This window comes from Salarias fasciatus, chromosome 12 (assembly GCF_902148845.1).
Source record: "Salarias fasciatus chromosome 12, fSalaFa1.1, whole genome shotgun sequence".
Classification (NCBI taxonomy): domain Eukaryota; kingdom Metazoa; phylum Chordata; class Actinopteri; order Blenniiformes; family Blenniidae; genus Salarias; species Salarias fasciatus.
Genome location: NC_043756.1, coordinates 20,244,423 through 20,256,594, shown reverse-complemented (window position 1 = coordinate 20,256,594; position 12,172 = coordinate 20,244,423). Strand labels below are relative to the sequence as shown.

General features: G+C 41.0%; 1 protein-coding gene across 2 annotated transcripts; it reads left to right on the top strand.

Moving 5' to 3' along the window:
* The first annotated feature begins 2,865 nt into the window (after positions 1-2,865).
* On the top strand, positions 2,866-11,574 carry agpat9l (1-acylglycerol-3-phosphate O-acyltransferase 9, like). Of its 2 annotated transcripts, XM_030105503.1 has the most exons (14): positions 2,866-2,927; positions 3,243-3,446; positions 3,545-3,611; positions 5,266-5,414; positions 5,555-5,700; positions 6,501-6,575; positions 6,656-6,745; positions 6,841-6,934; positions 7,034-7,149; positions 7,514-7,569; positions 7,766-7,851; positions 7,937-8,065; positions 9,861-9,940; positions 10,088-11,568. In XM_030105503.1, the coding sequence occupies exons 2-14, from the start codon at positions 3,303-3,305 to the stop codon at positions 10,191-10,193; spliced, it is 1,338 nt and encodes a 445-aa protein (XP_029961363.1). In that variant the 5' UTR covers positions 2,866-2,927; positions 3,243-3,302; the 3' UTR covers positions 10,194-11,568. The 2 variants fall into 2 exon arrangements, with proteins under 2 accessions (XP_029961363.1, XP_029961364.1); XM_030105504.1 differs by lacking the exons at positions 2,866-2,927; positions 3,243-3,446 and having other exon boundaries at positions 3,552-3,611; positions 5,266-5,346; positions 10,088-11,574.
* The last annotated feature ends 598 nt before the right edge of the window (positions 11,575-12,172 follow it).

The window sequence follows — 12,172 nt, the reverse complement described above, 5'->3', positions numbered from 1 at the left end:
CCAGCATTGTGGTAAGTTTGTGTGGGTGCACTTAACTGGCGAAAAGCTTGTGTACTGTCTCTGTTCCAGTCATCAGGCAGTGACTGAACATACAGTGGGGGCATTTGGTCTCTGTTTTGGCTATGATGAGCATATGATTTTTGGGCCATCTCTGATTTGTGAATTGATTCTCTAATTTGCGATACTTCTGCTCTCAGATCTTTTAATTGCACAATATCTGCTTTGATGTCTTTTATATCTGAGAACACATCTGATGGAAGAATGGTGACATTTGATTTTGATGTACATTTTTTTCCTGCATCAACATCACTGGTCTGAAGAGCATGGATGCTGGTGGATTGTGGCACTGTCTGTCTCTTTTTCTCTTGCCTTTCTTTCTCAGTAGAGCATGCCATGTTGAGCCTCTCCAAAAGTAACTCGTCAGAGGTCGTTGGTTTCATGAGGTATGGTTGGAGATCAGCTTTGATGTTGTCATTTCGCAGGCCTGTAAGGACAGTGTGCATAAACATGCTTTGCACCAATGCAGGATCATACTTAAGGCCAGATTCAGCTTCCTGTGATGCAAACAAGATTTTCTGCCTCAAATCCATTGCTCTGATTAGAAAGTTCTGTGGGGTCTCTTTGTTTCCCTGGACTTCTGTTGTTAGCTGTTTGTAGAGGTCAGTTGCACTCCTCTCTTGGTAGTGTGAGCGAAGGATCTTTCTTAAAGTGGGCAGAGTCAGATCACTTTTATGTTCCAGGTAACTACGCAGTTGGAGCCCAGGCACCATTGCTCTAATAACTGCATCCACAACTTCTGGTTCTGTGTAGCCTTTGCTAATGCTGTTTTCGATTTGGCGAGCAAGACTGGGGAAGGTAAGCCTATCCTTTTGTCCCGGTTCACCGATCTGACCAGCAATTTTCAGGTCTTTCCGCCATGGTTGGTAACTGGTGTGTGAAAAATCTGTGTGAGCAGATATTGTTTCAGCTGCACTTTTGGCATTTTTATTGGTTAAATCCTGCATCTCTGTTTCTTTCAGCTGCACCATGAGTTTGAGCTGCTCAATTTCCTTCATTAACTTTTGTTGTTCTTTGTTTTCTTTCTCCGTCGCTGTTGTTTGATTATCGCCATTTTCCTGCATTGTTTTAATCATGTCCATCAAGTTCAGTAGTCCTGACAAACCTTCATCTTCCAGTTCACGCAGTTCATCACGTTCAACATGCTGAATGATGCTTGAGACAAGGGTTTTCCGGTTTGTTCCTACTATAGGAATGTCAAGAAAGTCATGTATTTTCATCAGTTTTTCCCCGCTGAGCTGGAAAAGCCTTCCTTTGATTTCGAACTGTAACTTTTCAACTTCAGACTCCATTTTGACAGGTAGATGGTGAGCAGTGCCTTACAACAGTGTTTTTGCCTGTTACCGTGGACTCTGCTGCTCCCTGGTAGAAACTTGGTACCTCAGGATACACGCGCTCCGTGGTTTGGCTTTTCACTTGCTGTAGCTGCAGTCTCTGCCACCTGGGTTAGATTGAAGGGATGATGAACATGGGGTGCCGTCCAGTGTGTTTGGGGGCCAGCCTCACATCAGTCATCCCAGCAGTGCCTCCAAATGTAACAGCCCTCTATAAGGGGGGCTGAGAAAAGTAGAAATGTGGTGAGTAATGACGGACACACGTCTTCCTCCAGCTCGTCCGAGCCATTACTTTATTTCACAATGCAGGCAAAATTCAAACAGCTTACATTCATCAAACACGAGGAACCAAACATTTAACTCATAAACAAAATCACAGTTAATAATCAGCAAATTCAGAATCCAAGGACAGAAACAATTATGCACAATTAAAGCCAGAATCATGTCCTCAATCAATATTTACATTCCTTATGCTCTGTGACTCAAATACACATAAATGTGTGGATCAAGCAGCATCAGATGGCAAACACACATCTTTAGTGCAACTACAATTCCTTATACCAGCACTTCAGAAGCCAACGTGGTCACGGCATGGAATCAAAACCTCTGCTAACAGGAGCAATTTATCAGAGTATCAGAACGATTGTTTTTAAACACATATCACTGCTAATACTTTCATGTGGGCTTCTGCATATCAGTATATTAATATCACTTCAACATCCAGCTGCAATGGGTCATTTTTACCTGAGAAAAGTAGAAATGTGGTGAGTAATGACGGACACACGTCTTCCTCCAGCTCGTCCGAGCCATTACTGAGGAGACAACGCATGCGCCCTTCCTGTCACCCACTTACCGAATGCGCCATCTGCTGGTACACTCCGGTCACTACTTCTCATGAAAGAATGAAATGAAAAGTAAAGATGATTTTAACTGTGAAATTGAATACATAACAATGAATAAACTAAGTGGACCAGTGATCATTCCATCACATCTGTACTTCCATTTAAAAGCTGCCATGGAATGATCAGGGCTCTCTATTGCTGTATCTCTGTCATATGTCACAATGCACTTTGCAACAATATGGTTCCTTCCCTCTGCGTGAGGAGTTGCAACAATGTATCTTTTTATATGACGTCACAGTCTGATTTGAACTGGATATGCAAATGAGCCGCTATGCAAATTAGATGCATCATTTAGAATTTTTCTAAAAACTGAGCAGTTGGCAACAATGTATCGGTTTTAAAGCGACATAGGGTTTTTCCTTTGACAAAATACAAAAGAGTGCATCGTATTTAATTTAATTTTCAAGAATAAGCGACTTTGGAAAGGGAAAACTCTAGTTTTTTCTTCTCGTTTTATGACTGTTTCTTGAACTTTTCAGGAAACGCATGAGCGTCTGCCTGTGTGCAATGCCCTCTGCGACCACCAAGGGTCGCTGTTGGTCTCCGCCCCTTGAACTTTGTTCCAGTGTGAAGTGGGCGAGTCCGCACACGGTGAGCTGCTCTCAGTCTGAGGACATGGACTGAGGTTTGACAGGTGAGTGGAGCAGGCAGGAAAACCTGAGCAAATGCCGCTGGTTATTTTGGAAAACTGAAAAAAATAAGTGCAGCCTGTTACAAACTGCTGTTGTTCAACTGTAGAGAAGCAATGCTGTTGTTTATATGAGCAGGAATACACGTGTGACGGTCGCGAGCGTGTTGTTGCGTGCTGTTTTCAAATTTTACTGCTGATTTCCGTCCGTCTTTTAACTTTATATACACTTTGTATTTTTGCCCTAAACCATTTCTCTGGATACACTGATTTGTAGTGAAGTTGGAAAATATTTAAAGTCCTGCTGACTCTTTCCCACAGCTCTGACACTAGATTGGAGCCACCAGCCTGCTTCTGTCGCCCTCAGGGAAGAAGGTGGAGATGGAGGACTTCTGGGTCACTGCCCTCTGGGCCCTGAGGATCTGGCTGTACCTCATTGTCATTTTCATCATGGTCCCAGCCATGTTTGGGTTCTCACTAGGCATCTCTGAGGCCTACATGAACATCCTGATGAAAACCTTAGAGGTACTGTCACTTTTGTATTGTTAATAGTTCAATTCGCGCAGATATTGAGATTCCCAGCCATTACTGTGTCGTGATGATCATCTGCGTTCTTCCTACAGTGGGCCACAATGAAGATGCAAAAAGCAAAAGCTACAGAACAAACCCTGAAACACACAGACTCTAGTGGTGAGTGGGAAAATGCAGGTTTTTGATAGATGACAGATATAAAATGTCATATCCTGTCTTGTGAAACATGGAGTTCGGTGACATAGTCATTGTAGCTGCAATAGATTTCTTAATGTACTTTGTTACAAGTCAGGGCATGTGTGTTGCAATGTTGCTTCCATTTGCAATGGCAACTAATTTCCTTGTGAAGCATTTCATTTTGCATGCGTCTCACTTGCTGGCAGGTTTATAGTCTCCCGACGCAGCTGGTTAAAAGCGTTATTTTAAAACGCAGGACTTGTTTTTCTGCTCTGAGCAGTCTCCATATGGCACTGTCACTCACTTAGCTTGGGAACATTCGTGATCGGCAACAATGTGAAACTGCTCAAGGAGGTGTGCCCCGTCTCACAACAACATATTTACTTCAGGCTTTATCTGTCACTGGGTTGTCTCCCTGACTGTAGCATTCGATCATGATAGCTTTATCAGCAAGATGTTCTTATAGTCCAAGGTGTGACAGTGCCCCACTCCTAAATGTGCACAGATAAGAAAAACATTGTTGTGAAAGTTTGTATGAATGTTGAATGCTCAGTGTGACACTTCCCCAGTTTTGGACTTTGACTGCTGAGCTATCAGATAAAGTGGAGTCCAAGATGAGTTGTGTGGCAATAATGCTACAGATCACCTGTCTATTTATCATAAAGCTCTGGAGTCGTTCCAAGTGAACTATGGGAAAAGGCAGGATTGATGCTCATTCAGTCATCGGTCATCTCAGGGAAAACAGAGACACACGCTCTCATTTACACCTACAATAAATTTAATTCACCGTTTGAACTAATGATTGAACAGGGGTGGCCTTGAGTCTGGGAACGTGAGCTTGTATCTGGAGTATCACAGGTTTGTTTTCCTCAGTCATCACGCTGCTGAGTGTCCCATTACTGTCATTGCTTTCAACTCTTCTACATTCTTTGGTTAATGCTTTATTTCAGTTTAGCAGCTTTATTTTGAAACAGACCTTTTGATAATATACCACCAAAATGAGCCACTACTCAAAATGACTTACATGTTTTTCTGGAACCAATCATTTAGAGGTTTTTAATGGCTTTTTTAGGATTTGTTTAGTATTTTGGCTGTGACTGTATTATAAGAAATGGCACTTGAAGAGCTTAGAGTGATTCATAACATGCAGAGGTTTCTGAAAACTTTATTGCGTGAGTTGAATTCAGAGAAATAGTCTATATATCGTATAGACTATTTAATATCGTCAGTCTTAACTGGACTGTGGGGAGAACCTAGAGAACATGAAGACTTGATCCAGAAAAGACTGACCCAGATTTAATCTGGGGTCCATTATCTGATAGTCCTAACAGATTAAAAACTGTGTCAAGTGATTCAGACACTGAGTTTTCACAGGTCTAAATCTTTGGGAATTCAGTTCAATGTCATTGACCCTTCAGCCAAACTCACCTTTTAAAGGTGTTTTAGATGGGATGTTCCTTTAAATAGTGTTTTCGAGCATTTAGTGTCTAAATGTCACACATCATCTGAGCTTTGATCAGCACCTGCTTTCATGCATACTTGTATAGTGAGAGAGAAAACCAAATTAAGCTTGTGCCAATACATTTGACAAATGTGGCTGTTGTGTGTTGCCTGTGTGTGTGTATATGTGTGTCAGGTCTCATTCAAAGGGAAGACGGCTCGATGGAGAAAGAGTTAGAGGAACTGAGACGCAGTCGCCCCAAGCCGCCGGATGGAGGTGATTTTACTCTAAGCGACTGTTTCTATTTCACTCGACGGGGAATTGAAAGCATTATAGAAGATGAGGTGCATTTTCACTTATCAATAACACAATTATTTGATATGCAAATTTGTTCATAATTATTTTGCCTTCAGACTTCAAAGCTTCTGCCTTTGCTGATGTGTTGATTTTGTTGTATTTGCATTGTTCTTGCGTTTGAATCCAGGTGACCCAGCGGTTCAGCTCTGAGGAGCTGGTCTCCTGGAACTTACTGACCCGCACCAACAATGATTTCCAGTACATCAGCCTGAGGCTCACGCTGGTCTACGGTCTCGGTATCTTTGTGAGATACTGTATCCTCGCTCCGCTCAGGTACACAAACATTGACTAGAACCAGCTGACGGCATTAAAAAAAGTCAGTCCCTTTGATTTGGTGACAGAAAGGCTGCAGTGTAGAACAGAAATTAAAAAAAAAAAAAAAATAACCAAAAACAAAGGTTGAGTCAAACATCTGTGGGTGGATTTTTAGTGGTTCTGCCTAGAAATCAAATGTAGAATGTTGGAAATCAAGATATTATCTTGAATAATTTTCACATCTCTTGTGATTTATGTGAGCTTCTCTGTCCAGAGTGATAAATTACAAGAAAGCAGAAATACTTGAACTCTTTTCCACAACTGCAACATTGAAGGCTGCTCGTGGTTCAGTCAAAGTTTACAGAAATCTTCCACCGAGACGATGTTACTTTACCCAAGAATGCATTTTCAGAGATTAGTGTCAATTTATTTGCACATTTTCATGTTGGAAGTTGGTTGTGAAGACACACATTAACTCATGCCTGATGACCCTTTATTTCTGTGTAATGTTTTGTACATGAACTGGCCCAGCTACTACATATACTGAATACATTTATAAGACTGTAAAACTCTGGGATAATGTGATAATTATAGTAATCAACTTGAATTCAATTTTAAACAAGAAACAAAAAGACTTAATGAAAATGTTTGTAAAACATACATGAGCGCATGTTTCGCCTAATTATCACATGTGAAATCGGTTATTATGTGAAGGCTCAGAACCAAACACCCATTTTTGCTCTTCCCATGCCGCGGAGTCTATTTCTGACTCGCTGGTTGACAATAAATGAAGTTATTCTGTCTCTCTCTCTGTCCAGGATCACCCTCGCCTGCATCGGCCTGAGCTGGTTAGTCGTAGGAACATCAGCTGTCGGATTACTTCCAAACTGGAGGTATGCTACTTGTCTCGAAATGCTCACAATGGGTCTCTCCCCTGCTGTGCATCACTGTGCTCATGAACGTCTGTCTTCAGGATAAAGCCGTGGCTCAGTGAGTGGGTCCATGTGATGTGCTACAGAATCTGTGCTCGAGGACTCTCTGCTACTATTCGGTATCATAACAGGTACGTGAGCCATCTCCTTTATTTCCATTACAATGTTAAAAAAGAAAAGGTCTTTGTATCCTGATTCTGGCTTCATGTCTTCACTGTACAACCAGAGAAAACATCCCTAAAAAAGGAGGAATCTGTGTTGCGAATCACACCTCCCCTATCGACATAGTGATCCTCTGCAATGACACCTGCTATGCTATGGTATGATGCACACAAACGGCACTTAGTAGCAAAAGTCAGCTTTTATGTGTGAAGTTTTTAACATGTTTTTGTGTTTTTTACCCCCCTCTCCCCTCCCAGGTAGGTCAGGTTCATGGGGGCCTGATGGGAATTGTTCAGAGAGCCATGGTGAGGTCCTGTCCTCATGTTTGGTTTGAGAGAGCAGAAATGAAAGATCGCCATCTAGTGACCCAAAGGTTTGTCGCACTCGCCAACCTCCAGCACGTTTCTTCAAAGGCTTGTCACGGTTTTTCTTTTCTTTTTTTTTTTTTTCTGTCTCGTATTTTCTTTCTGGGGGATTTTGTTTTCTAAGAAAAGTTGGCATTTTTCTGGCAGTAAACACTGTTCACACTGAACTTATCCAAACAAGAGAAGATGTGGACCGTGGAGAACTTGCTACTGAGCTGTGACTCAGACAGTTCGGATTCCAGGCTCTTATTGTCTCTGCTCCTTCCAGATGTTTGATGTGCCATTGCAAACGTGCATCAAAACCCTTTACAGACTCACTGCATGCGTCTGCAGAGAGGAGATGGTTTTCATTTCCCATTGTGTTTCTTCCAGGTTGAAGGATCATGTGAATGACAAAACAAAGCTTCCCATTTTGATATTTCCTGAGGGTGAGTGTAACCAAGTGAACTTTATCCACACCAGTGTGATGTTAGCCTTTGAATCATCAAAGAGAAGCCTCAGTCAGTGTTATTTTAAATCCTGTGGTGCTGTGGCTTCAGTGCTGTGACAAATGAGCACAATGTGACAAATGTGTTCTATGGGTTTGGAAGAAGTGTTTAATTTCCTGACGTCTGGTCTCTGCAGGAACCTGCATCAACAACACGTCTGTCATGATGTTTAAAAAGGGAAGCTTTGAGATTGGAGCCACAATATATCCAGTAGCCATTAAGGTACTTTTAGTCCGGCTCAGTCTGTCTTTCTGACGAACGCCCGGGCCTCAATTTATATCTGTGGGTGTTTTTGAACTTTTCTTAGTATGACCCAAAATTTGGAGACGCCTTCTGGAACAGTTCCAAGTACAGCATGGTGAACTACCTGCTGATGATGATGACCAGCTGGGCCCTCGTCTGCAACGTCTGGTACCTGCCGGCCATGCATCAGCGGGTGTGTGAGAGACGTGCATCAAGCCATGTAAAGCCCAGACATGCAGACACTGTGGTCATGATATATTCACTCACTAAAATCCCAAGGTGCAATTTGTGAAGAAATCTGTTTCATAAAAGTTGAGTTTAAAACAAATTTTAATTTAGATTTAGAGATAAATGTTCCTTTACATTTTATATTTTTATTACAGAAGCGGTTTTACTCATTTTAAAAATTATGGTATCATATTTTACCATTCATAACAAAAATGTAAACATTAATAATAATAACAGAATATTTTGGTCATAAAATACTGCAATATTTAAAGATTTTGTAATTTAATTTTTATGGCCTAAAAGCTAAAATGATTAAGAATAAAAATGAAGTGGAAAGGTGTGAAAGATTTAATACGACTTAATCAATGAAAGCCTATCTGGCCCAACGGAGGGAACAATCCCTCTGCCCTCTTTTAAACGGCACCCTGCTTTAACATAAATGATAAATGCCTCATTTCACTGCTCCAGCAGTCTCAATGCGCCTAACATGATTCATCACGTTTTCTACCCAGGGCCCAAATCAGAAATATGTTGCCTTCAAGGAACCAAACTAAACCTTGGATTATCTTTGACCTCTCAGGCTCCTTCAGTCTCTGCAGTTCTCACCTAATGTGTCGTGATCAGAGGATGAACATATTAACTGGGCTCTCTAGATCCATGAGCCAATAATAATAATAGTAAACCTTTTGAACAAGAACTTTAGATGCACATGAGAAGTATTTATTGCAGCTTAGGTTTTGAAAATGTAAGCTGAAATTGACATTGTGCAGAATTCCCCCTTTGGCATGAGACCAATAAGTTTGGGAGAAGTTGATGTGAAGTGACAAATGTCTACATGAAAAAATATACAGTGACTTACATAAGTGTTCATACAGCCATACAAGTTTTCCACATTTTCACCACAAATGTAAATGAATTTCTTTGAGACTTCATGCTCTAGACCAACACAATGTGCCGCGTGATTGTGAAGTTGAAGTAAAATGATACATGATTGGTTTTACAAATATTTTGCTTAAAGGAGCACAGCGCAGTTTGCTCGTTTTATGCGAAACACCGACCCCTGCAGGCCTTAGGCGTAACTGTAGCTTAGTGAAAAGCTCGTGTCTGTGGCATGCGCCCATGTACGTGCACAGAAGAGGGGAACTCCTTCCTCGCTCTTTTAGCAGCGCTCGAGTAAAATGTAAGTTTCTTTTGCCTTGTGGGGTCTGTGCTGGAGTTGTGGCAGTGCTAGAAGCCGGTCTTTCCTTACTTTCTGGAAGCTCCATCCTCAGTACTGCTCAGTTGTTGCTGCTAAGCGTCTGGCGGAGTAATGGCGGACAAATCGAAATTTAGGATTACCAGGCCAGCGGGAGCGCGCATTATGTCAAGCTCAAAGCGATTCGTACCCGAATCACTCATATTTCTGTGCCTTCAGTGCCCTGCACAGGAAAATAGGAGCGACTGCGATCTTGCAAAAATAGCTCTTGCTACCCATCAGGCAAAGGTACAAACGTGTGTGGGTGTGAATAATTGATAATTTAATATTTAAAACTGCGCTGTACCCTTTAATAAAACATTGTAAAGAGTGGTGTGCTAAAGTGAGATGCTCATGATCACACTTTTTCTTTGTAGAAATCATGTGTTGCATTGTATTGATCCAAAACATTAAATGCATTTTACATTTCTGGTTGTAATGTGACAAATGTGGAAATGATTTTTACAACTCATGGCATGTATCACATTTAAGTAGACTGATTTTATCTTTTATTGAAAAATGACAGGAAGGGGAAGATGCTGTACAGTTTGCTAACAGAGTGAAGTCGGCCATCGCTCGCCAGGGAGGGCTGGTTGATCTACAGTGGTAAGTTTGAACCTCACTTCTTTTTAGATGTGGAATTTACAAAGAAAAACATAGAAGTGTGTCGCCTATAAATCGGCCATGAAAATGCGTTGACCATGCAGTGAGGTTCGGGGATCGGCCCCTCTCTGATAACGCCTCTTCCTGCAGGGATGGCGCACTGAAGAGAGCCAAGGTGAAGGAGTCGTTCAAAGAGCAGCAGCAGAAGAAGTACAGCAGCATGGTGGTGGGAGACGAGAGCAGCAACAGCGACTGACCCTCTCAACATAACGGACAGAGCTCCTGCTGTTTGTTCTCTGAGGTTATTCGTGGACATTTCAGTATTTTCTCAGTTGTTTGAAATCATTCTGTACTTCTGTGTGGACTTAAACGCTGGAAGCAGAGGTACATCCAACGACAGAGTCTCAGCTGTTGGCAAATGACCAGTGCAATATGAGAGAAGAACATCTTTGAAATAAGGGAAAACTGTTTTACCTGCTGCTTAAACTATCTGTTGTAGTTTAACAACAATGCTGGAAAATACCCTGGATCAAATGTGTGATTCCAGAAAACTACTGGTTAAACAACTATGATTCATTATAGTCAGACATTCAGTGTTTTTCTTTTTTTTTTTTTACATATATATAAATTCAGTTTGCAAGTTGAATAATTGTCTATTTTGTAAATATTTGGATATTCCTATGGAAACTGGTTCATTCATCATTTGTTCACATTTCATCCAGAGCAGTAGTTTCAAAGTGTGGAAGCATGAATACATGTGTTTATTTTTCATCAGACAGCTAGCTGGTAGATGACACTGTGTCCAATTCATAATGTGAGGACTTCACAGGAGCACACACAGCACAGACTTTTTGGACTTCTCTTCACTGGACGATGCTCCTGCAGTGTGATCTTCAACGTGCTGCGGGTTTTCCTCCTCGGCTCCTTGAAGCACATATTAAAGTGTTTTCAGGGTAATTGTGAGTGCGGCGCTCAAAATGTGCATTCTCACCGTGGTGCACGTGACCGCCGGGATCCTTGACGCCCTGCCTCGCCTGTGTCAGAGCAAGATTATTGAATCACGTGACCCAAATGTTTCTGATAACCTCTAACCCAGCCATTTATGAGCCAATAAATGATGGTATGACTTACCGGCCACAGGTGAGCTTTGTTCTGTCTCTGTTTCAGTTCCTGATATCTACAAAGACAATCACATGAGAAAAATGTAACTACAAGTAATCAACAGATTCTATCTTATTTATAGTTTATACTTTAAGGTAAGGTGGATTGTATAGATTTACAGTCAAAATGTCACTACTTTCTTTAAAATGTTACTTCCCATATCTTTTTTTTTTTGTTTGTTTTTTCTTAATGGCCCAGTTTGGAAAATCAAATGTTTTGGTTGATAATATTTATGAGTCGTATACATGCCCGCCATCTGCATCCCCATCTGTACAGTTCAGATAAACAGCAGGTCTGTTGATTCAGTCCAGGCATGCTTGAATTGAGCTGCTTGTCTCTCTTAGCAATGAAGGCCAATAAAGCTGCGCTGTAACAAATCATGAAGGCTTTCGTCTGTCTGGATCCAGAGGTGCTGCTTTTAAAGAGGCCAGCTCTGAGTTTTCTCTCTCAGATCGGTTCTGCATATCTGCCGTCAACAGAAGTAAAAACCAGACACTTGACTGTGACTCTACATGAAATAAAATCACAGTAAAACTGTCTTAGCATGCTGATATTCATTGCTACAGTATCCTCTAATGTGAAGTTTTATTTATATACCAGCCACACTAACATTATGTTCTGGTTAACAGCATGCAAGGAAAGAGCACTGGAAATTTAAAAATACATTTAACATACATTTAACACATTTTAAAATAAATGTGTTAAAGAAAAGGTCCAAGTCAAAGTACAAAACATCTTTCTCAACAACTACTCTAAATATGAGCTACTTTTCAACTTCTTTGGATTTCATGTTCAATGGTGGACATTTACCTCAAGTTAGTGAGGAAAAACTGTCTATATTCAAATGTAAATCTTTGAAAGAATAAAATCAATATAATTTTGATAACAGCCGTGAAAGTGTTTGAAAATCAGTTTCTCCTCTGCAGCTGTTTCTAGCTTTTCTTTCACTTACAGTCCAAGTTTGTGGTGCATTTAGGAACAGTACAGAAATCTCTCAAGTCTTTAAAGTAAACCCTGTCTCTCTGTTCACTTTTCTCAATTCTGCTGTTAATTGTGAACATTTGAAGAAGTGTC